Source organism: Enoplosus armatus, chromosome 5 (genome assembly GCF_043641665.1).
Source record: "Enoplosus armatus isolate fEnoArm2 chromosome 5, fEnoArm2.hap1, whole genome shotgun sequence".
In the NCBI taxonomy this organism is placed as follows: Eukaryota; Metazoa; Chordata; class Actinopteri; order Centrarchiformes; family Enoplosidae; genus Enoplosus; species Enoplosus armatus.
In genome coordinates, this window is record NC_092184.1 from 16,380,844 (window position 1) to 16,406,833 (window position 25,990).

Genomic DNA, 25,990 nt, shown 5'->3' on the forward strand with positions numbered 1-25,990 from the left:
ATGGCGGATAAGCGGCAACCAGACACGGAGCTGGTCATGGGAACTTTTCCAACCCAACCCCCCCCACCCCACACACAAAAAATCAGGTTGATATTTTTTCCTGGTATTGTGCATAATGTGCAAATTGAAGCAGTATACACCCATTTGATGAAGCACAAGGGGAAACGGTGGCAATGTTTTAATGTTGTTCAACAATTGCCTGTGTAGCATACAATTCAGACAACACAAACAAGTAACATCTTGTACCAGAAATGTGTACACTAATGCAGTTACATTTAATCTACAAGGACCTGTTAAACTGTGAGGCACTGGCGTCAAAATCAGTGATCATAACCACTGACTTCCAATAAGTAGCCGGTTTCCTTTTTCTTCCAGAGACTGTGATGTGCTGTGTTTGACATTGCTGGGGATACGGTAAAGTATTGAGACACACAACACATTTGGTTGTGTCTCTGTGTGTTTCTATGACATAAGATATTCTTCTCCAAACTTTATAGAAGTTTGCACTTTGCCCTTTAGATATGGAGGGATGGACACACTCTCGCTAAAAGCTTGTTTTCATGTCAATACAAAGAAGACAGAGGATTAAATTATCAAAGAATCTTTTGGACTGACCGCACACATGTGTACTTATGTACTCATATACAGTCCTGTATATACCCCCGCAGGCAATGGCCCAAGTTAAAATACTTTAGCTAGCTGGTTCTAATTTCCAAGTCAACCTAGAGGGATTTTAAATGCCAAGACAAAGCCGGCATCTGACTGAAGATGCAGGAAAGTCCAAAGATCCTCTTCGTCCCAGACTTGGGGACTCTAAACCCGGAGATTCATTTTAGGCCACTGTTCGTTCACACAAACAATGCCGATCTCTATGATGCTTGTCCACTTTAATAGATGGCAGGGATGCACACAAATTTCAACCCAGTATCCCGCCACTCGAAAATAAAACTGTTGAGGAAAACCATGGCTATCCGTGAAATACATTTTGTTCAAACATCAATTTAAATTAAGATCATGCTGCCTGTAATCATCCTGGATTAGACAAGTCCCAAAGAGGCAGCCAGAGGCTCTCTGAGCAGAATTTAGTTAACAGCACTACATTTGGTCTTGTGAGTGCAAATACACTGTGCAATAATGTACTAATGTTACAAAGCTCAAACATTAGTGTCATGAAAAGAAAGATGGGAAATTACAGAAGTAAATGACATGTGTAACAACAGCAAGCAGCATTTGAGGAAGTTTCTTCATAATCCAGCGTCAACTTGGGTTCATATAACTGTCAGTCAGAAAATTCAGTCCACTTGCTCTTTGTAGTCTATGAGAGGTGAAGACCGTCCCATCCTGCAGCCTTATTAATTCTCAAGATGCAATTTCAGTGTGTGTCTGTTCACAGTCGCTTCTTGATGAGTTTCTCTAGTTTACGGATGCGGGAGGACTCCTGCTCAGGGGTGGGTGCACTGAAGGACAGGGAGAGGCCGCCGTCGGCCCCAGAGGGTGGAGTAGGTAGCCTCTGCCTGAAGAGCTCCAGCATGCTGCTCTGTTCACTGCGCTTCAGACCCTACACACACACAAAGTACACACACACAAAGTACGCACACGCACATGCACACACACACACACACACACACACACACACACACACACACACACACACACACACACACACACACACACACACACACAGGGGAAATCATAAAGTATTAAACAACCTCTCGTGTATTGGGTCACAATAGCAGGTTGGACAACGTTTCAAACAGAAGCTAAATGAGAGAAAATGCAAAGTTACAATGTTAAAGCAATATTTTTGGAAATGCATTTGCTTTATTGCCAAAAGTTAGATCAGAAGATAAATACCACCATAAAACCTGTATGTTCAGTATGAAGCTGAAACTAGCGGCTGGTTAGCTTAGCTCAGCATAAAGACTGGAAGCGGAGGGAAACGGCTAGTCTGGCTCTGTCCAAAGGTAATAAAATCTGCCAGCCAGCACCTCCACAGCTCATTAATACATATTAATTAATATTTAATCCATACAAAAACCAAAGTGAAAAACAGTGCCAGGCTAGCTCTTTCCCCCTGATAAACTAGGCTAAGCTAAGCTAAGCTAACTGGCTGCTAGGTCCAGCTCCATATTAAAGATACAGATATGAGAGTGGCATCGATCTTCTCATCTAACTTTCACCAGGGAAGCAAATTTCCCAACATTTTGAACTACTCCCTTAAATCACTGGTAAAGTCAAACCAACTGACCTTCATGTCCAGAATCTTCTGGAAGGTCTCAGGGTTGCCATCAGCCAGGAGCTTGATGTAGTTATCAACAAACACCACTGGTGGTTCATGTGGGGCCATCACCACCTGTGGAAAAGTAGAGTTTAATGTTGGTTTCACCCCTCCCTCCTTTCCTGTGAACCATCATGGGACAGCCCAAGAGATCTTTAAATGATCCCACATGGGGCAGCTATGGTCCAAATGAGGGAAAGGGGGGCTACAACTGACAAAACCAAGTAGTTCTAGCTGCAAACAAAGTCGAGACTATGGTTCTATATTTAGGAGCCCACTCCTTACTCTTTTTTTCCTTTTACACACCAATTATTCCATGCATGAGTGGGCAAGAATTAGTTTCACCGGTAATTATTTTTTGGGGTATAATGAGTCTGGGCAAAAATCAGCATTAGCCAAGAGCAGGCAGAAAAAGTTTAATGGAGCACAAGTCTTTCTGGATTGGACTCTCTTGGTTGTTTTTTTTTTTTTCCAACAATAGAGACTGGGTGGAAAACGTGGATCGAATAGCATTTCTTGCAGCCGCTACAAAGCAGGCAGACCAACACATGGCTGACAGACCCCAACCTCCCATCTCATGCATACGCATGCACACAGGGATCATCTCACAAAATGTTTCTCCTTTCCTTTCCTCAAGATTTACTCCTCTCTTTTTACTCGAGGTAAAATCAATGAGAAGGTGAGCTGCGCACAGAGGTTAGAGAGTGGAGGAATGAGAAGCAGGAGAGAAAGAGAGGGAAGAGCAGGCATGAAAGGCTCAGGATTGTGTGGAATTCTTTGCTTTCTTACTAGCCCTGCTGACTGAGTGATTTACTTAGCAACTGTCCTGGAGCCATGCCAAGGGAAAGGTCTGTAGGGACCTTGTAAAAAAAAAAAAAAAAAAAAAAAAAGGGAAAGGGAGAGGGAGTTTAACAATGAATACGGGCATAAAAAGGAGAGAGCGAGAGGGGGGTGCATTTAGGCTGAACAAGGGTGGGGAAGGGGGTTGCCTTTTAAATACTCCCCAGAAGAGAACTTCAGAGGTGGGAGAGGGAGCTGGAGCTATGGTGGGCTGGGCTGGAAGAGCGTGGAAAACAGCCACGTCTCACAGGCATTGAACCCGGCCAGGAGAGGCCGTCTCAGACAGACAGAAAAGAATCCTATGTACTTTGAACATAACTGAACACTGGCTCACAATACAGACAACCCAAATATATTCATTGTTAACCCTCAAAGCAGATTCTTTGACAGCTACATGAAGATTTAAGAGATGGGATCTTAAGTGGAATCATAAAAAAAAATACTCTCTTCTGTGAACTGAAGTGCCAGTTAATATTGCACAAGTTTAAAAACTTCAATAATCTGTATTTTCTTATATTAAAAATGGGTCGCTAGTAGTGATGAACCCATAGAGAGTTATCCCCCGACCCTGCAGTTCCCCTTAACAGACCGTTTTAGCATCTTTCAGCTCATTGTTTTGGTTTTATGACACAGAACTTCATTGTTTTGATTCAGTATTACTGCTCTCTTTGGCGTGGTTTGACACGGCTGTTTTCATCAAACAAGCTCTGATAAATCCACTGTTCACTACCTGCCCAGCACCAAACAGCAGAGCGACTAAGTTAGCGACTAGCATTTGGCAGCTAAAGACACAGATATTTCCCTAAGGAGTCAACACCACAAACTCCAAATAAATACTTATGTTAGTCCATGTGTGCTGGATGTGCAATTAGGCAACTGTCTGCTAACAGGTAACAACTTTATAAGGTGATAATATGTCAATGTTGCGTTTATAGCTTGTTTCGTTGCTTCCAAGTGGCAACCCCCCCCCCCCCCCCCCCCCCCCCCCCCAACTTAATTAGTGATACTTAAAGTCATAGTTACTTCACATCTATTTAGTTTTGATTAGTGTGAAATCATTAAAACAACTCTAGAACCATAACAGACGACAGAATAATGTGCAGCTTTGTGCATGGCAAACAATTCAACACCAAACACCCTAACCTATATTTGGTGAATAATTATTGTTTTACTCAATTGTACACCACTGAGGAAAAACCTGCCAACTCTTTTATTAAAGAAATCTAAGAACAGCTGATGTAAAGATTAAGTGTGTTGAAACACAAGCTTTTCTTACACTCCAAAGTACCCCACTGGACTATCTATACAAGTTCTCAAGGCATTAAATCTCAAAGTGAGCTTTGAAACCTTAAAGTGCTCCTTCAATTGTCCCAGTGAATTGCAGTTTCTTGGTGGGGGTAAGCCAGATTTAATGTCAAGTCACAGCATCACAGAGTGTAATTTAAAACTATTGTTGAGGCTAGACAGAGGAATCCTTGTATTGACCTTCTTTCGATGGGTTTGCCTTTCAGAAGCGTCAGTCTCAGCCCAAGGTGGGAGCAATTACCTGTGAGGAACCTTGATGTTGCACAAAGTTGATAGCTAAAAAACTGGCTATAGTGCAAAAACTTCTCTTTACTCATATGAGCTTTCTCTTTTCAAGGCCAAAAACATTCAGAAGATTTCAAGAGGAAATCTTTGTATGGCTCTTTCAAAATAGCGTTCTTTAGAGGGATGCAATCCAGGGAACTCATCCTGTTATGCCTTCTGGCTACTAGGGACAAAATGTTATGTTTGATTGCATCTTATCTATATTATATATATTGTGCAGCATTATTACTCTTCTAAATTGTGTTAGGCCTGTACCATTTGTCTATCATCATAATTATTACTAAGAATCTTCTATTCTATAGGTTGTTCGTTATCAGGGTTTTTCTTTTGATATTTCTTGTAGTATCAGATTTCTAGCCTCCACAATGATTATTTTGTCTTCTGCTGTCACACTAATGCACGTGAATCACTCGAAGGCCTTCATGCAGTGTCAACTACGTCTGTGAGAGTTCTTCAGAAGCCATATAGATCACATTCCAGCTGAAGGGGCCCGCTGGCAGTCGAATTCAGAGAAAGCAGACAGTAGTGGGCTGATGTGAATGCGTCCTATAAATCTATAATGTGAAAGCCCCGTTAATGTGTGGCAGATGAGTGGAAATTCATGTATATACATTCAGGGCTTTTTTTTCAGGGAACAAAGTCAGGCCTTACACATGCCATATGGAGCAGCGAGCATCCCAGTAGAAAGCAATCAGAAGAGGCAATCAAATATGAAATGCTGAGGAGGGGTTTGCTAGACAGTCAGTGTCTGACACATAACAAAGTTAGTGTGCCTGAAGGCCCAAGTCTAAGGCAGGGTGTGAGACTGGCTACAATATAAAACCGTTAATTGAAAATCTGCTGTCTCCCATTGATCCACCGGCTAGCATAGCACGATTAGAGCAGGTCACTAACTGTTATTAACATCAAGACAGTCCAACCACGATCACAGGAAGGAAAGAAGGTCTCCCTGGAGTCCAAGCGAAATCAAAAGACAGGCAGGCGTGTACTCTCTATCTGTGTGTCTGTGTGTGTGTGTGTGTGTGTGTGTGTGTGTGTGTGTGTGTGTGTGCATTTCTCTACACTCCAGAGACAGTTAATTAGGGAGGGGTTAATCTATGGCAGCCACATACCAGTGTCCTCCAGGGTCTCATAAGGTAATTCTGAGGCAATGCTAACTGGCTGAATCCTGTGTTGGCTTAACATCCAATATACACCATGTTACACTACGTGTGTGTGTGTGTTTTCGTGAGTAGACGCATGGTTGCATGCATTCACTTATTTACTCACTCACACCTTTCCACTGGCTCAAGGTCAGCCACACACTGCGTTAAAGAATATGTGCGTGTGTCTTGTGTTGGCCCGTCTCTCACTCATTAAACCAGTAGTGCATGAACTCCATTCCTATCCCCTCCCTTCTTCATGTGAGGTGGGTTATTTCATGAAAACATGGTCATAAAGTGCTATTGTGAGTGGGGTTAAAGACACAATTAAAGGGTTATTCTGCCCAAAAAATAAACTCTAAGTAGATAATCTGCTCGAGCGACTCAAGACAAACAATGTAATACTGGCTCGCCTTTCAAACCACAAACACTCAAAGGAGAAATGTTTGTTCAGTCTATTGTTGCTTCTAACGATGGAACCTCAATCGGTGGAAAAAGCAGTTAGCTGCAGGTTGTGCCAGACTATTCTTGGTCAAGCATTTAGCGTCAAACCAAAGCTAATGTTTAACTGGATATGTCAGAGTTTCAACATTAAAACAGGAGATAAAGAGAAATCATCCAGACCTCACTTACACAAAAGGGTCTATCTAAAGTTCCGAGCCTTTAAAGGTCACAAAACCGGAGCTTTCGGTGGTAAAAAGGGCCAGCATGAATTTAGCCACCCAAGTTAATGTCATAAAATCTGAAGTGTCCCATAAAGATTGAGTGACTATGATAACGTGTTTAAGTTGAAATATTTCGTATTTAGAGTTGAACTCAGGTTCCCATTAAAATCCATCAGTTGAAGATGCAAGCTCATTCACAGTTTATACGTGGAAGGTAAACGGTTTAAATTTATCTCTTCTGGGCTTAAGAGCAAGGTTGAGTGTTTTTCCAACATTCATCTAAGGAAGGTTAGGCTCTGCACTATTTCACACTTTGTGACAAATTTGCGCCTGAAGGCTGCACAGCTAAAACAGAGCTGCTGCACTGGAGTCCACTTTGATTTAATGAAGCCCCCCCACCTTTTTTCTCCTCCTCACCTTAAGGATCATCTCTGCACGGGTCATGCCTTTCACCACTATCTTGGTGTAGCTGGCAGGTGCCTTGCGGAGCACCTGGGAGCCTATGGAGGGCAGATCCAGCAAGACTGTCTTCAGGGAGTGAGTGTCAAGGAGGAGCTGGTGGGGTAGGACACACAAGACAGAAACTCAGGCATATAAGAGCAGTTATTCAAGGTGCACATAATGAATGTACAGCATGAATTTCCTGATGTAATAATCATGCCACAGCGCACATATATGTACGGCTTGAAACGTGCTTAAGATGATGACTCAAATGAAGCTTTAGGACAGATTAGCATAAATTAAACTTACTTGTTCAGCTCCCACCATGCTGATAGGCTTACATCTGAACAGGTGGTTGATAAATTTGGGAATGAAAGAACTAAGGAAAGAAAGAAGTGACAAATATTTAGGAACCTTTAATTATGGCTTATGGATAGAACAATGATGTGTGTATGAATGTGTGTATGTATTGTACTTTGTGAACTTGATGCAGAATTGTGTGAAGTATTTCCGTGTGGAGGCCAAATTGTCTCTAATGATTGGCACATTTTGCTTTATGTGCATGATGATCGACGTCACATAAGGACTCTGATCACCAACGTGCTCCACACTCTGCCACGGCATCTGAGAGAGAGAGAGAGAGAGAGAGAGAGAGAGAGAGAGAGAGAGAGAGAGAGAGAGAGAGAGAGAGAGAGAGAGAGAGAGGAAGCTTAAATATTATTTATCATCGGTGGAAATGTTCAAGTTTCTGAATGATGATTGGTGGCAAAGAGACATTCACATGGTATTGGATTCCAATATCTTATATAAAGTATGAGCTGAATGTGTGAATGTGTGACTGAGTGTCCGACCTTGCTCATAGCAGTGAGAGCAGGGTCACAGGCAGCATCGAGATCTTGAACGAGTAGCTGGATGCTGTTTGAGATCACGCTGAGAAAACATGAAAGTAAATAATTGACACCATTAAACCATATAAAAGAACAACATGAAAGAAGGTATGCTCCCGCTGGTCACTTACGTGCTGAATGTATCCATCTCCCCAGTCAAATTAATTCTCTCCATCAGGACTTTATCTACTTTCTCCTTTAGTTTCTCTTCCAACTGGAACACATACAGACAAAAATGTTAATGCACACACATAAAAAGTTTAATTACTCAGAGTGCATTCTTTCAAATGTGTGTTGGTTTTTTTGCCGTATGTGTGTATCAGAAAAACAGTATGGATGAAACCTTTGTGTTGTAATCGTAACTGCCACTGTGAGTTTCTTAAAACACTGATGAAACACAGGTCAAACTATCTGTAACTGGTACATGATAAGCATTTCTTGTGTACCCTTGCAAACACTGTCACTTCAGATAAACCTCTGGTTCAATTTAAGGCATGAATTCATATAAACTGTGTTCTTATTTGTGTGTGCATACCTGTTGTGTGGTAGCCAGGCAGTACTCTGCAGTGCTAAGGATGCTGCAGATCAGGCAGAGCTCATCCACGGTGAACTTTGCAGCTTCTGAGCCTTCTTTCTCCTTCAGCAGACTGCTGATGGTAAGACCCCCGCTGTTACTACTGGATCTGGATAGAGAGATAGCCGTAACGGGGGGGGGGGGGGGGAGATTAACATGGAGGGGAAAAGTGCTTCCTTGACAGAAAATCTGCACTTTGTGTTTCTCAACTGATCACAGCTGAGAAAAATAGGTTGACTGGATTTAGTCTTGTGTGTTAAATGTTTGTGGTGGGTCTTCACTTTGTTTATATTTAGATCATGTATTAGTGTATGCCTTTAAGTTATAGGGTGAATGAGACGGATCAGGGGTTGAGACGAACCCCAAGATGCTGCTAAGACTAGCTGATGTGGACCCCCTTTGCTACTGAGCCTTAAGAAAAACTCTTTTTAAACCACAGGTAAAGAAGGCCGTTTTCAGTAACTGAGACACAACAGGCATAACTACAAGCAGACGCAAGTGTCGGGACGCTGTGCCAATGGGGCTTCAACGGCACCCAGTCATTAATAAACGTCATAACGGAGACATGTGGGTAAAACCACAACATAGTTCAAGCTCCTTTCGAGGGCCCCTTTCAAAACCTCGCAAAACCAATTCACAGCACACCACATTGGACGACCGTGTCTGCATGTGTCTGTGAGTGTACGCACTTGCAGAGCGCTTGAGTGCATCTTTGTACAGTGTTTGTATACGCCTCAGAATATGGCTTACATTAGTCCGCGAGCACAAGTGTGTAATTAGCATGCATGCATATCTGAGACAGAAACAGAGCACGCCTGTATGTATGTGTGTGTGTGTGTGTACACCACAGTCAGTGATGAGTTCTAATGTGGCCAATGAGCCAGAGATGTTTTCGCTGGTAGCATATTAGGCTTTGCCACAACATAACTAGCTCCAGATCCCTCATAGCATGCCATCTCAATCCATCAAACACAGCGCGGAGGACTGGAGACATTAAGTTTCAAACTAAACTCCTAAACAGCCCCATCACCATACCAAAAGAATGAGCAAGTATGGGCGTGACATGCTTGTTTGTGAAAAGAATAAATATGTGTTTGTGTTACTGCCCAGAAATTTTAACAATTCTCACGGACGGAAATTGTTGAAATACTAGAAATAGATTAGATAGAGTATTTTTGTCAGCAGGACGGTGTATTGACTCAAAATATACAGTCACCATGTAACATGCAACAGTGTGGCTGAATGACGTGTTTCTAATCAGTTTTGGGAAAACATTGGAGGTCTATGGCACAGTGGAACACAGACAATACTTGTCAGTAGAATCAGTTAATTATTGGCTTTGGCCTTTTCATGGTAATAGCTGAATATAAGAAAAAATAAAATATCACCAGACTTATGCTTTATCATACTTATCTTCCTTTGTTAGAATAATATTCAGAAAAGCCACCAAGTCACAGATTAGAGGGAAATCAAACTTTCTACTGTTTTAATGTTTGTTTTAATTCTACTATGGGACAAAGTTTACTCACTGAAAACCAAAGGTAACCTTAGCTCCATGCATGTATAACGTCACCTATATGAGACTTTTTGTTTAACATGAACCAGTCTTACTTAGGCAGGTTGCCAGAGAGGATCTTCCAAGCGTACTCTCTCAGGAATTTCTGGAAGATGGTTGAGAGGGCGATCATTGGTTCTCCAGTGCTCAGCTGGGAGCACTGCACCATGCATTTCTTGTAATAGACAAAGAGGTCAGCACAGCTGGGCAGGACTGCTCCGCCCTCCTCCGTGCCCGCCTTGGGTGGGCCTTGTGCTCGGAAGTCAGCCACAAACCGGTCAATCAGTTCGCCCAGGTTCCTGCAGATGCCCAAAAATGTACAGCCAAACCCACACAGGTTCACACACACACATGCACGCACACGGGTGGTTGGATTAGGGGCACATGAAAGGAATTAAATTAATCAAATAAAAACATTTAAACTGTAAAAACATATGATTGGTTCCCAACCCCAATAAATAAATAAAAGGATAAAATAACACAGAGCCAGATGGATAAATAGGAGAAAATATTCCAAGCATATCAAAATCCTCAGTACTACAGTCAACAGGTCCACAGTCAGTTGGTGTGGCCCAATCCTACTGAATGTTGGAACTAAAGCCAAGGACAAAACAAGCAGACCACTGTTCTCTCCTGCTATGTCCCACTGGAGACTAGCTGATCTGGCCGTTGCCTGTTTAAGGCCTTTGGACTGAACTGAAATGAGGTTGTAGCTGCAGAATAGGTCAATCCTGTTCCCTCGGACAGACAAACAGCCTTTAACGCCCCAGAGAGCAAAGAGCCAGGGGCTGCATGCAAGCACAGCAGCCCCAGAACTGTGTTCAGTTTCAGGAGAGATCACCATGGCTGCGATATGGGTGGGACTGATGGAGGAGAAGTGAAGGATGGTGGGAGGTGGAAAGAGGGAGGTGAAAAATGATGCAGAAAGAAAACAGAAAGATAGGGAGAAAAATAAAAAAGAAAGGACAAGAAATTGAGATGAAGAAAATGAGGAATTAAATAAAATTATACAGAAAGAAAGAAAGAGACCAGAGAAGGGGTACCAAAAAGAAAAAAATAAAGGAGGTGGGAATGAAAATAGGCAGATCTGCTGTGGCAGCACTTATTCAACCTCCCTCTCTCTTTCTCTCAGCGTCTGTGGTCGTGCAGCTAATGGGAAACATTTCTGCCACAGTGGAGACAGAGGCATGTACAGGAACAAGAGATGGAAAGACAGAAGAGGCAATGAAGTAGAATGGGAGGTGGGGGATCTGATTGATGAGTGGGCAATGGAAAAAGGATGCATGTGCCAGCTTTACACACAACCTGCTCCTGATTCTGGGGTCTGTGTACCACGACCCAATTTGGCCTTGTCTGCTTGTATGAGTGCGTGTTGCTCTCACTTGTCTTGGGATTCTATGTAGACATATAGATGAGGTTCAAAGCACTTGGAGACAATGCCATGGAAAGGGTTGTCCGGAGCTTTTGGCTTCCTGGGCTGAAAGATAGGAGGAACAATGGAGGAATTAGTGAAATAACAGGCTTTAGTTGTAGCTCCTCTGAGTACCAATCAGTGAGTGTGTGTCTTGCCTCCAACTCAGCAAGCAAAGGTAAATGTCAAAACGCCGAACACAACAAACTGTTTTCAAAGATAAGGCAGTGTGGGAAATTCTATATCTGATACAGTGCCACGTGTAACATTTTAGAAACTGAAGCAATTGACTTTCCATGCATAAAATACACTCAGCTACCACTTTATTAGCTCCACGTAGCTATAACTGATGTAGTCAAATACAACAGTCCTGCAATAAATCCTACATTCAAGAAGGTTATACTTTTTTATACTTTATAGTTTTTGTTGAAGAGGCGTGGATTCAACTTTATGGTCATTTTGGAGGCTACACTTGTGTGTACTGTGGTGCTGTTGAACTGAACTGTGTTGTGTTATACTGAGAGGGATTTCTAACCTCATTGTAAGGCTGTTATATTAAAGTGGAGTAGTTTTACTTAGGTGTATCTTATAAACTGCCAAAAGAGCACATGTTCGGTGTCTAATAAAGAAAATGGGTTGTATCTACACAAAATGTTTTGATCAATTACCCCACATTAATATTTTTGTTCTTGATTATTCTAGCAATAGATTGCTCAGTTCTTGGTCAATCTATTGCTTAGTTTAGGTCCTGATTAAGAGATGGTGCACCTACATCCTTCAGCCAAGACAACAAGTACATCAGATTTATGTGTTCAAACTAATGCCACATAAGCATATGGTTGTAAGTTTAGGTAGTAAATGGAAGAATATTCAAACGGCTACAACACTACTGTTCCATTTGCCACTGCATGGCCATGAGCAAATGTGCCAGTCATATTCCCTTTAAGAGGAGCACTTTGGGGAAAAAAAAACCCTGAAAATGTATTCAGCCTAAAGAAATCTCCTCATCAGAGGAAGCAACATCCAACAGTCCCTTTCATGGGGGTAATTCCAGGTCAAGTCACCTTAGCCAGATCCTCGTCCTTCTCTGTGCCCACATCCTCGCCTGGCTCATCCTCCAGGAAGGGGTTAGTGGATTCTAGAGGGCTCTCTGGCCTCTTTTGCTATAAAAAAAAAAAAAAACACATATGAAACTTCAGTATCTCTTCTATTGTTAAATTATTAGAGCATCATAAGGGGTTTTACTGCCACTAAGGCAACACTACTCCTGACTGACAGAACTGCTTCTGCAGGTTTCACCACTTTCTTCCATGTTTATGTCGGCCATGTCAAGAGAGGCTTTGATGAAACTGCACCTCCAATTATAAAACTCCACTCAACTGATTCCCTCATTGAATTACAGAACCCAACAGGCAAGGGTGTAAACTGACCTGAAGACAATAAGGGCCTCTGTCTAGCCTAAATATGATTATTTCTGAACAAGCTTGGCCTAGTTGTACCCCAACAAAATAACAAATGTAATCTGTTATTGTGTGCATGTGTGTGTGTGTGTGTGTGTGTGTGTGTGTGTGCTTTTCTCACTCCAGGTACGTCAGTCAAGGTGCATCCTGTGAAGCGTTTGGCCAGAAGACCCTCGAAGTTTGTGGTCCTCTGAATAGCAAACAGAAGCAGCTTCACCTCAATCTCCTTAGCCCGTGTTCGCATCACTTTGGCGAGCTCCACCCTGACAAACACACACAAACAAATGGACATAGTATCAGTTTTGAGTATATTACATCTAATTTCTATTCTTTGACATCCCAAAATATGTCCACTGATCCTTGTTAGTGCATAATTGTAGTCTTACATCTGTCCTTTAAGCAAAAACATGTCTTGTCAGGCTTTTTTCTGATGACACTACTACGACTTTTGCCAGATGTCTTTTTATTGTCAGTTGCAGAGTAACACACAAATGGTGGCCAGTCCTTCTTCTGTCGTGTAGCTGAGGGGAAAAGACTTAGAAGTGTGGACAGTAGGTCACTGCTCATGTAGGCCACCTACGTCAACTGCACTGAAACTTGCACCAATCGCTCACGCCAGGCACGCCATCCCAGTGTGGTTCACTTCATAATGCAGAAAAGTCCCACAACCAATTTCTCAATTTCTGCCCTTTTAAATTTAATTACATTTAATTTCTTGTATTTTCTTCTCTTTTCTTGGTAACAGAGAGCCACCATAAAATATTATGTTGTTAGGTAAAGCCACATACCATAAAATTCATTGTCTAAGATCATTTGCAGTGCTTGTTCCTACATGTGTCTTTCTATTATATGTGTATGTGTGTGTGTGTTTACCTGGTGATGTGGCAGAACTCCACAGCAATACGCTCCGTCATGCACCATTCCTCAGGAAACATGCGTCCATACTTCTCCTCATAGTCGACCAGCTGCCGTTTGATCCAGGCATAGCGGCGATCAATCTTGTCTAGCCATGCAACCTGAGCAACAGAGTGGGATACTTAATTAAGTAATCAGGTATTCACTTGAATTAGATGCGATCTGGCACATTATGGAATTCAAATTCTTACTCACATCTTGGTTTTCCTGGAATAATACCAGGTACTCTGAGAGGTGCTGCCTGATGAACTTTTTGATGATCTCCTGTTTGATGCGCGGGTCCAGCACATTAGCCACCAGGCAGGCGTCTCTCAGCACGTTACTGGGACCGCCTGGTCTCTGGATGGATTGTCAAATAAAAGTTTGACGTACAATTTTGTACAAGGAGTGAACAAGATAAGAACATTGTCAAATAGAGAGACATAGAATTCATTTGTCCCGAAAAAGTGAAAACTACAATCTGAAAATCCAGATTCCTATACAACATATTTACCTTGGAGCCCTGAGAGGGGAAGGCTTCTTCAAAATCTGCCAGGATCTGAGTCCCCAATTCACTCTGCGCTGCCTTTACTCTAGATAGGACAAAAACCAACAACACTAAATTATTCATTGTTATCAGTCAAGCCTCCGATATTCAACAGACTTTAGCCTCCTCTAGTGCTTGAATATTGTGACTTTAAAAAGGTACCTAGTTTAATTATTGTCCAAGAATTGCAGTATTTACGTGTGAATTGCAGGCACACCTCAAGACCATTGATGTTTTTGAAGTGTTACCGCACTAAAATATTTTGAAAACTAAACTAAGCTAACTGATACCATTACCTGTCATAGTACATTATTCCCCAACATTTGGAAGGTGTTTTTCAATCCCAATATCAGTACACAATTTTGCAGGTGTCTTTACGTGCATGCATTGTTTTCTATGAAGGTGAATAAACTGGTTTCTGGTCAGTACATATGACAGAGAAGCGTTTATATAATGAGGTCTGCTTAGCACAATTTGAGTCTGTAGAGTCCTCGGAGAGTCTGTGTTCGCCCGAAGGCATCCAGGCCGGGTTAACCAGGGACAGCACCCAAAGTCATGACAATCGTCCAGAATAAACAGGAGGGGGTGGAGAGATAGTATCACCAATGGATGCCAACTAAACTCGAAGCCTTCTTTTCAAGCGCCTGCTGTCGCCTAAATACCCAACTATCCACCTCTGACTGGTTGGTCTGGTCAGTATGAGACTCTAATCACAAACTGCTCAACAGCTCCTGTTTCGGGCTATGTCTCACACTCTGACAAGATGATGTCAGAAAGTCTTATTAAATCATTCTGGAGTCTGGATCTGTTTTATCTGACTGAGGCCAGGCTTGCAGCAGCGGGCCTGACTGTGTCCAGTCAAACATTGTGTCACTGTCAGCCAGCTGAACTGTGACAGTCACAGTGTGGTTGAGACAGTGAGAAAAGCATGAAGCGATGGCGAGAAAAAGCTTATTAAAAAATTATCAAAGTTGATCCTGTTCAAAGGTGACAGCTGCACTGACTCCATTTAGTCATGCTTCAAAGTACCGTCAGGACAAAAGGCTAATTTCTCTCACTGAATAAAAGAAGTAAAGGCACGAATAGAGAAATGTCAGATGGAGGCTCTAATATGCATTTAACCTGTAACCCTGTAGATTTTGCACATTTGTTTAATACTAAACTGTGCTTTTTCTTTTTTTAAGAAGTAGAAATATCCTCTGTAGTTTTTACAACTAAATTATGCACTTATCTCTTATTTTTCAGAAGAATTTGCTTTGCTAGTCCTTTAATTGTCTTACTATTATTAACTATACAAAAATGGTTTAATTGTATAGGTAACTAATATTTGCTCCCTACTTTTCCCCCTTCATCTGCCTCTATATCCATTGTTGCCTCTTTTTGTCTGAAACATTTGTTGTCTGTGCATTTGTCTGTTTCTGGCTGATTAGTCTGCGCACATTTCTCACATCTTGGTATTTTCTATTAACTGTTTGCGTCCAGCTGTCTTCCCTGTCTGCTGTCATCTGTTTCTCCAGCAGAGTCACTTCTTCCACGCAGCTGTGATCTGGTATGAACACTGTCTGCCACACCTCAGTCAAAACAGAAGAGAAGGTCATCCATTTTTTGTTTTTGGGGATCAGCACTACTTTGAACCTGAACAGCAACTTGACTAATGTGTCCCAAATTGATTCTGGTGTTCTTGGAAAATAATAGTAACAATGGAAATGTAATCAGGCAGAGCTGTGGGAAACAACACAGTAACAATGGACTTTGTTCTGTTTGTGTGTGTGTGTGTGTGTGTGTGTGTGTGTGTGTGCACATTTCTGTGTGTGTGTGCACATTTCTGTGTGAGTGTTTAAACAAAAGACCACATCCAGATATTGGCATGACTCTCTCCAGAGTAAACATTCCTAAATGTACCATTAATTAAAAGTCACACAGTTAGATTGACATGTTGCATGCATGAACAACCTTAAGTGCATGAAGTAATAAATGCATCTTCGACAAGCACAAACATGGAGATACAAACACACCCTCCATAAAGTGTGCCCCTAATCTCTCACTGTGGAAGAAATGCTGGCATAATACGACACTATTCAGTGGGTTTCCTTCCTGTGTGTTCGTGTATGTGTGGGATTGTGCGTGTATGTGTGAATGTCTGCATAAACAGGATGTAATACGCAAAATACCTCCAGCCAAATACTGTAACCACTTTTCAACAGTTCAGCTGACGAGCTGTGGAATATTTCAGCTGTAAGCGGAGATCAAGCTCCGAACTGGCTACTGGAAATGAGCTGTTCTTACAGCTATGCCACTCACCAAACAGCCAACGTGAGCTTGAGCAAGGCACTAAACCCCAAAGCATTGAAGAGTTGCTGCACTGCAGCTGATACACTCAAGGAAAGTGTACTTCAGGAAAATATGTAAAGAAATAACCTTATGTAAGCGCACACATCACTGGTGAGCGAGTGTGTGCATATTAGTTACCTCTCAGAAAGCTGTCTGATCTGGGGTATGCCCATGTACTTGTGGAAATGTTCAAGCACATTGACCACTCCCTGCAGAAGGTTGGCCACCTCTCCATACTGCCTCTTTCTGGTCATGGCTCTGAAACACAACACGTGTGTGAATTATTTCTATTATTATATATGAAAACAATCTATCTTTATATTATCTATGACTATAATTGTAAAGTGATTATGCCACATCCATATCAGTTGAGCATCATTCAAGTGAAACATCATTCCTAACACTCTATAGAGGAGAATTACAGATACAGACTAAAGAAGGATATGAATAGACATTAAAATTACGCCACTTGACTGCACAGAATGTCTTTGTTTTCATCCATCTGAAACAGGGTGGGCTTTTCTTCTTGTTTACAGTCAGTATAGATTAGTATAGCTTTTACCCACCAGGTTTTTTTTGTGAACATTACTGAAAACAGATTGGACTGCATAAATCATTCAGCCGATATCATTACACAAGGTTTGATACAAGACCTACCTTGTACTGGCAGCAACTAATCCTTAAAAGTGCATCTCCCAACTACGGAGTCTTTATTTTGGTCAAATAAGCTTCAGGGTAAATTGTGCAATTGTTTTCTGATCTGTTACATGTGATTGTACCCACTCTAAAGAGTCAACACCCCCTGCCAACATGTGCAGGTGGTTGAGGGTGGTGATGGATGTAGTGAGGTGGCGCTTGGCATGGTCCAACTGCTTTATGTCCCTCGTAATCTCCTTGACCTGTGCAGGAAGAGGAACCAGTCAAACAGGTTGGTCAAACAACAGAGAAAGACAAAGGAGGAGGAAATAGCAGGGAAGAAAGGAGGAGGTACAGAGTTGGGAAATGAAGCAGCAATAAAAGGTGAACAAATGTAGGAGCGTGGTTTGCTGGATGGAGCGATAGGAAAAAGAGTAATAGACCAAGATGGACGACACACCCACTGGTTTGAGAAACAATTGCTCCTACATGCCTCCTGAGGGAGGGTCTGCTTGACAATGCCCCCCCCCGATCCTTTCTTTACTCACCCAGCCTACACTTGTAACAGACCGACACATGGAAGGTGCATTACCTCGACTTTAAATAACTCTTTCCTCTGCCCGCTATTATAACAGAAGGAGGATACAGGCTGTATCTCCCCTGTGCTAGGGTCATATCCCTGATAAGCTTCAACAAGCCACCTTTGAGTGTGTGTGTGTGTGTGTGTGTGTGTGTGTGTGTGTGTGTGTGTGTGTGTGTGTGTGTGTGTGTGTGTGTGTGTGTGTGTTTTGTGTACATACCATTTGTTCAGACTTCTCTGCCTTGTCCTTGATGTCTTTGATTTTGCCAAAGAGCTGCTGGATGGCTATCTGGGCCTCTTCCAAAGCCTACACAAAACAAACAGGGCAATATGAAATACACAGAGAAGACACCTTTTCAGCTACTGTTTTTATTTATTTATTTTTTTTCAACTAATGTTGAACAACTGATAATGTGTGTTTGTGTGTATGAGTATTGAGAGTGGGCCCAAGGAATTCTAAGGACAAAGCCCAGCTCAGCCCATCCCTAAGCATCTCAGAATAACACCTGAAGCAAAAAGCAGCAGGATGTGGAGGGAAAATGGAAAACCAAACAGAAAGGCTTGAGAGGAACACAGGGATGAGAAACGTCTCACTCAGTTTACTCTCACACACCAAGAGTGGAAGAAAGCTGAAGAAAGTTGCCACAACTGAGTGGACGTCATTTACAGAGTTTTCTACCTGTTGGCTGGTCAGTCAGTAGAGCGATGGCGAGTCAGTACAGACACGACAAGATAAATAAATAATCCCACATGGGATGCAATACAGGTGTGTGTTTAAGGTCATACATTCTTCTTCCATCTTCATCCCTTACAAATTAACTTTCTCACTGTATTGTTCATACACTAAGCTGACAGACTGTACTGTGCTGTGCATTAATTGTGAATGAGTCAACCTAACAAATGCACATTAAAAAGCTTTCTGGTGTCTGTTAGAAATATCAAAGAAGAAATGAAAGGGCAGGGAACATGGAAACCCAGTCAGCAGTTGATGGTAAAACTGATTTATTTCTTAATCTGCTTTTAATCAAAATGTATAACCCCATACATAAAGCATCAACTTTAGATTACCTTAAAAAAAGCTACACTTCTAATAATACTTTGTTGTGAGAAGCAGGGCAGTGCGTAGAATAACTGTGTGTCAGTTGTGGTGTGCCAGTCTGGGTCAAATTTCCAGGGATTTATTTTATTCTTTTTTTAATTTTTTTTATCCATGCTCACTACTGGCTTTGGTCCATGTGAAAAACTATCCTGCTTATGCCCGTTCCCAGTTCTGGAATGGGGGCAATGTCAAACAGACTAATTGGCCGTCTAATTGACAAGCTATCTACATATCTGACATTGATAGGTCTTAGGTTGACGCAGGAGCCATAAGGCTAATCTCCACATAAAGGCTGTCACTATAGAGGCTAAAGAGATTATGAGTAGTTTTAACAGCCTATAAAGCCAGACCGGATAAGATAACATTAGACAGTTACAATTGTAGATAGTTAACGTGCTATTCTAATATTTCCCCATCATCTGACATGGCAGCTGTTCTTTGATGGCCCTAAACAGAGATTGTGCTCCGACATCTGATGCCAAGGTAATTGGCTTCACTTGGCCCGATGCTGTGGCGGCACTGCGACACAACTTTGACTCTCCTCAGACTCACACTCACACACACACACACACACACACACACACACACACACACACACACACACACACACACACAAGGAATTCTAACAGCCGGCACCAGCTGTGCAAGGAATTTACCACTTTTACAAGCACCTCTAAGAAACAGCGAGAGAGCAAACACACAAAAATTGTGCACATGCATACACACACAAACATAAATACAGCTTGCACTGACAGCCGAGGATTCATTTCCCTTCCAGAGTGTCAAAGAGCAATGCTTGGTGACAGTGTCGTTGAGACGGTCATAAAAGAAAACACCATATGACCAGGCCATAAAATCCCAACAAAACCACGTTGACATTGAACCCTCCGAGGGCAGTTTTAACCCACATGTTGTTAAACTAAGCTAAAACTTCATCTACTCTGTGTAGAGTAGAGTATTTTCCGACAAGACAGTCTGCATGGAGGAAAGACAGAGGGGAACTCTTCTTCAATCAAGATGAGCAAAAGCTGACTCTAACTTGCATGAATCCTTCTTTCTTTTTATGCTTCAAACAACCATTTGGTTGTTAGGTGATTGGATAAATGAATTGGAAAAATTAAGGCAGGTTAAGTGATTACTCTTTGATCTGAGAGTGAGAAGGAAGGGAGTGCCGCTGGATCTTTAAAAGAGGGTCCCTGGAGGAGTTCTTGAGCAAACAAAGTGCATGCAAAAGAGGCCAGAACCTCCAAGGCTGCAATTGTCGCTCATGCAGACTCAGCTGAGTCAATCTGGCTCACTTCCTAGCGCTCATTTCCTGTATTTAGCCTTGAGGAAAGCAGAGAGAGACCACTGCCCAGAAGGCGCCTCCATGCCCAAGATGTTATCTGCTCTCACACAAACATGCACATGCACACCAGTGTATCCCTAACATGCAATAAGCAGCACATGTTCCATGGCACACATAGGCAGTACTATAGAGTTTAAAAAAGGAGTGGGGAGCTTCTTTTCAAAGCTTGAACTGGCTTGGGATGCGCTTCACTCTGACAGACATCAGCGTAGCTTTCTAAAGTAGAGGGTATATTAAATGGTACTTGTGAGTTTAAGGCCAAATACAATAAATCTGATCAACCAAACACTGTTAATTTAACAGTTGGAACACTGCATGAGCACAGCACTTCATGTAAACATTTTTAGGGAGGCAATTTAGAGAGGAGTGTTTCACTTAACAGAGAAAAGAATAGCTCAGGAAATGCATTGTATAGAATCACTACTCCTGTTAAAAAAAAGTGTTTTGTCATAGCTAAGCCTGACAGAAAATAACAACACATCATTTTTTAATGCATTCTGTTATAAACAGCAATATGCTACTATGCTGCTACTAAGCTTTTCCTTGACTGATTAATTTCCCCTTCACATTCAGTCCTGGAAAACAATACAACATTTTGGCACAGTTGGAGTTTGCAGATAATGTAATAGTCAGATTTAATAGGCTATACTGAACAAGTCACTAAACCTAATTAAGGCACAGATTGATAGAATCTGCAGAGTGTGACCCAGATTTTCTTTAAAGACATACAAAAGTTAAACATGCTGCAAAACAGTAAATTAGGGGACAGAAGAAAGAAAGCTTTAGAGTGGAAAAGACTGAGCTCTGAGTAGTTAAAAGCATGGAAACTGAAACAAGCTGTGAAGAGTCTTTTCTGAGTTAACATTAAATATTTACATTAATGTGGATTCTATAGGAAGACCACCCGGCATTGTATTTTCTAATGCAGCCCTCTCAATACCACAGGCGACATATAAAGAGTGCGCACACGCGCACACACACACACACACACACACACACACACACACACACACACACACACACACACACACACACACACACACACACACACACACACACACACACACAGGAAGAAAAAAGCAAATGCCAGGTTGCCAACCATGCAAGCAGCAAGTACAGCCTCACTTTTAGTGTGTCTGTGTCTGTGTCTCTGTGTGTGTGTGTGTGTGCGTGTGTGTGTGTGTGTGTTTGCACCCCTGTGCACAGCCAGTCTCTGGCAAAAAAAAAATGCTCAGCAATCAATTAACAGGAATGCGAATGGCAGGCAGTAACTGATAACAAATGTTTAGTCTCGTTAATGAGATTCTCCAACTCAGACTTCCATTAATAGACTCCAACCAAAATGCTTTCACGTCCTTCACTTTCATTACAAATAAAAAAAAATAATTAACGCAAAACAAGCCTTCATTAGCACTACGATATTGAGCTCAGCTGACTGTGGAGCAGGTGTGCTTGCGGTATAGCCATCGCCATGACAACCAGCAGAAGAGAACATCGTACAACATTGTGTTTGGTAGGAAACTCTCAGCTGGCAGACACAGATATTTTGTGTGGGTAAAGTCGTGTACATTTACCAACACAGCCAGACTGGTCAGGAGATTCCCACAATCTGCCCTCATCTTCAGCAATTTAGGAAATAGCATCTGTAATATTCTGACCACATGAAATCATGCAGGTTAAAAGGATTAGTCTGGATTGGCCAGAAATGAGCCACATATGAGCACTGTCACAATTTCTGGTTAATGACATGAGTGAGTCCATGTCATTATAATTGAGTTTGTCTCTAAGCCACTGGTCACCAAGTATTACAGTCAATAACGCTGTCACCAATTTGGCTTGTGGGGCTATGTGTGTATGCATCAGTCTCAATGTGATGCAATAGCCATTTCAGTGTTTCCTGGGTATTCATTAACTGGAACCACCCATACAAAAATTATATGGCAAATTAAGGTTATCTGCATGAAAGTATCTACCAAATATTGATGTTGATTTTTACAATTATAAAGATTTTTTGTTGCCAAGTAACAGCCATCGACACATACAAATATCAGCTCTATTAGCTACTAGGGTCTGACCACTGAGACAGTCACACTTTCTCTCTCCTACTATGTTGCTCTCTCCATACTTCTCTATAAATGTTACCATCTTGAGGTTTGCTTAGCAGAAATGACTAAATTGCTGATCTTGTTGCTTTTATGCTATTGCTGTCTTTATGTTTCATTCGCCATCCTGAAATGAACACCTCTCCGTCTTTCCGTCTGCAGAAAGGATTTTCCCTTTGGAAATGTTGGAATGGCACTGTGGGGTTGGAAAAACAAACTAAAATTATTGTGTGTGACTGTATAATGTTATTGGTCTGGAGGAGATTTAGAGCCTTTCCGCTACCAAACGGTAGCTAACTGGGAAAGACAGGGCCACCGGGCCAGACACCGTGACGACAACGCACACCTAATCATGTCAACTGGTCAGAACATACATGGCTCACCCATCAGGTGTCACGTTCCCTTTAAGCCACAGCTCCTCGAAGGAGCAAGGACCTGGATTAAATCAGCAGGGGCTGTTCTTTTCCGTCATGCTCCCACAAGAAAAGGCAAAGACTCAAAAGCCTGGGTTTAAAAGAAATTTAAGCATTTACATACGGGAATCTATTTCCCAGACGTGTTTTCCGTAAAGAGGGGCAGTTTGAGCAGTGGGAATGGTTCTGAGTCATCTTGTCCTTTTCCATGGAAGCAATGTGGAGAGAGGAAAGAGCAGGCGAGCAGGAAGAACATGTTTTTCTGGGTTGGAGCACCATTCTAACTTCAGCAGAAGGATGCTGTTTCTAACACAAAGTGATAAAAATGGCTGCTGGTGGTTGTTAGTGTCCCCCATCTTCCTAATTAGGGCATGCAAGGTCTACATGCAATTGATTTTCCTTCTATCTAAGACCAACACACTTATCGATCAGCCTTTGCAAACTCTCAAGCTCTACCACCATCACCACAACACAACATTATTCAAAAACTTCTTTGAAACTTAAATCTGATATTCAATGAAAAATACAACTAAAATAAAAGCAATGCAATTTTTTTTCCAGCCATATTGCCAGAAAGATGATCAAATTCATTGCAGAGAAACACAATTGATCAAATTTGTCTCACCACCTCTATGAAGTGCAGCTCAACTCACCTGTCTGCCGTCCTGCCCAACATTGGTCTGGCCTCTCACCACTGTCCTGATGTTGTCATCCAGGCGCCTATCAAATGTGACACAAAATAGTGCTTGGTCACATTGAGAGTAAAATACAAAACAAAACCAAGAAATGTATTATTAAGTAATTGACGTGAACTCACCGGATCTTCAGACGAATCTTGTTTACCACGTCGTCAATATTAGCCAAAGACTGAGGGGAAATACGAAGACAGGAAATCAAGAAAACATGAAGCAACCTTTTATCAGTAATACCAAAAACAGAATGGTTGACTTGAAGTCGAAAAATTCTGTGTTGTCACCTACAACTGTCTGAGAGGCCAACAAGCCACATACTGTATATACAGGGGAGAATGGATGGATTACCCAAATACACACACATACTCTTTTCTGAGTAATACCCTTCATTACATCATCCTGTTCCCTAAACCTGCTGTTTCATGTTTTGTGCCTTTCATCCTATATTTTACACGAAACATAACATCCCTGAACAGAAATATATACTTTATGGTATTGAATGCATTTGCACTTTAAACTTTATATTATACAAATAAGTTCTATTACATCTACATGTCAAATGCAGGGCAGGTGTAAACCCTCACCTCTTGAATTACTACACACAAAACCCAATTAGGTGAAAATACATGCACACTACTAGGAGCCCTTTCACAGTGTATAAACACAAACTATAGGGTTACAGTGACCCCTCATGGAGATGGAGTATACATAGACATGTATATGGATGAAGTATACTGTATACACACATTTCTAAGATTAAGTGTGCAAATAAAGTGCAAAACAAGTCATTTAGGATTCACAATACACACATGTGGTCACATACATGTACACGTACATATACATACACACTCAGACACCTGCACTCATGTATCAATGCATACACTGGCCTGTGCAGTACACACACACAGGCACATGTATATAAATACGGTTTTATTCTGAATCTGTTTTACCCATTTGTTTGTTTAGTTGTCTTACCTTGATTCTAAATGCCTAATCAAGGTTAGGGACTGCAAAGTAACTTCAGCTAGACCTCCAATATACATTACATCTGTTACATTCACTTTCCCTTGGTTATAATGGCTACCTGTATTGCTCCTGCTAAATGAAACAAAACACAGTTTCATCCATGCACAGACAAAGAGTTCAAATCTATGTAACAGCTTTGGTTTATGAATATTTATAGTATTTCATAAACCAACCGGGTAAGACATTTTGGCATACACAGGTGTAAATAATAAAATTAGAGGTGACTGATTTTCATTTAGCTGCTTCAGTTTCAGGGTTCATGTATTGTGCATGCTGCCACACTGTCATTGCTTACTGGGACATCTGAGTAGAAAAGGACCATTGTTACGGTAACACCTGTGCTTTTCCTACTGTGACTACCGTCAATTCACTTGTTTCATATATTAACTATCGGCTGGGCCACACTACAACGGATATCAGCATGCATGTCACCAGGGTAAGTCTGGCTGCAGGTGTTTCTGTGTCACTCCACTGTACCTGCTCGGTGGGGAACAGTGTGTTGATGTACTCCACAGCATTGAAGTCTGCTCTGTCCAGCGGGTCTTGGCTGGGGAAAACCTTGTACACAAAAGACAACCGACATTTGGTCAGGAAGTCATGGCTGACGACGTTGCACTGAATATTTGATGGTGTATTAGGATGACTTTCAACATACACACTGGTGATGCCTTGTAGCGATATTCAGTGGTTTCCTGAAATAACTTTAACCAATCATTAATGACAACCTGCTCGTACGTGTTAAGTTAAATGAGTTGTGTGTAATTACAGATGCAATAGTATCCAAACATTCACGACGATAATCACCGAAGAGTCAAAGGCAAAAACAGCTTCGTAAACTAACGCCACTCAACTTTACCCCAAAGAGTGGAACTATCTGTCAAACATTCCTGCAACGCTAAGCTAAACACTGTTAATATAGTGGGAAAATCTATGTGTCATAGCTAGCGGTCGTAAGACAGCAGTGTCACATCCAGTGAGCCCGCAAGATGGCTTAGCCTGCTAACAGCTGGCCGTGTGTTAGCAAAACCAGCGACTACGTTTTAAAAATGGCTACCTGTTCAATGGCTAGTTGCACCTCTGGGGTTAGATGCAAAATAGCCTCCAAATCCTCAGCAAATTCAAATTCTTCCTCCTCCATCATTGTAAAAACCACCAAAACAAAACCAAAGACCTCTCCAGCATATCACTTCCTGGTGAGGAGGCTTCTGGGATACGTGATGACGGTGGAGAAAATGGTGCTTTCGTGGCTGTCGGAAATCATGGTGAAAATTTGAGAGATGATTTATACTCACATCTCTCGCTTCCTCTTTCTTGACTGACATCGGGTGCAAATTTAATCTGCGAGTCAGATCCTTTCTCCCTCCTAAAAGTGCACATGAATGATACAACAAAGTGGTAAATACGACCAATATTTGGGTTTATATCCTTACAGCCTATGGTAACTTGTTGGTTGCCAAGATGCGAGTTAGGGGTAGGGAG

At 41.8% G+C, this 25,990-nt stretch overlaps 1 protein-coding gene across 3 annotated transcripts; it reads right to left on the minus strand.

Annotated features, from left to right (window-relative positions):
- Positions 1-163: 163 nt before the first annotated feature.
- On the minus strand, positions 164-25,652 carry vps53 (VPS53 subunit of GARP complex). Of its 3 annotated transcripts, none has more exons than XM_070905583.1 (22): positions 25,566-25,652; positions 24,989-25,069; positions 23,611-23,660; positions 23,447-23,513; positions 18,052-18,138; positions 17,399-17,514; positions 16,754-16,873; positions 14,252-14,330; positions 13,954-14,097; positions 13,717-13,859; positions 12,965-13,106; positions 12,448-12,546; positions 11,355-11,449; positions 10,029-10,271; positions 8,379-8,526; positions 7,975-8,057; positions 7,808-7,886; positions 7,432-7,580; positions 7,266-7,335; positions 6,933-7,070; positions 2,249-2,353; positions 164-1,558 (listed from the first exon to the last, which is right to left on the minus strand). In XM_070905583.1, the coding sequence occupies exons 1-22, from the start codon at positions 25,650-25,652 to the stop codon at positions 1,388-1,390; spliced, it is 2,496 nt and encodes an 831-aa protein (XP_070761684.1). In that variant the 3' UTR covers positions 164-1,387. The 3 variants fall into 3 exon arrangements, with proteins under 3 accessions (XP_070761684.1, XP_070761685.1, XP_070761686.1); XM_070905584.1 differs by having other exon boundaries at positions 12,448-12,540; positions 12,956-13,106; XM_070905585.1 differs by lacking the exon at positions 18,052-18,138 and having other exon boundaries at positions 12,448-12,540; positions 12,956-13,106.
- Positions 25,653-25,990: the final 338 nt, after the last annotated feature.

What these genes read in the sequence shown, in the direction of transcription:
- vps53 (XM_070905584.1), bottom strand. Translation starts at nt 25,652, where the DNA reads ATGATGGAGGAGGAAGAATTTGAATTTGCTGAGGATTTGGAGGCTATT. An exon ending in AAGATTCGTCTGAAGATCCG is followed by an intron (nt 23,514 to 23,610) that starts GTGAGTTCACGT and finishes CACATTTGATAG; the next exon opens with GCGCCTGGATGACAACATCA. An exon ending in CAGAGAAGTCTGAACAAATG is followed by an intron (nt 17,515 to 18,051) that starts GTATGTACACAA and finishes CTTCCTGCACAG; the next exon opens with GTCAAGGAGATTACGAGGGA.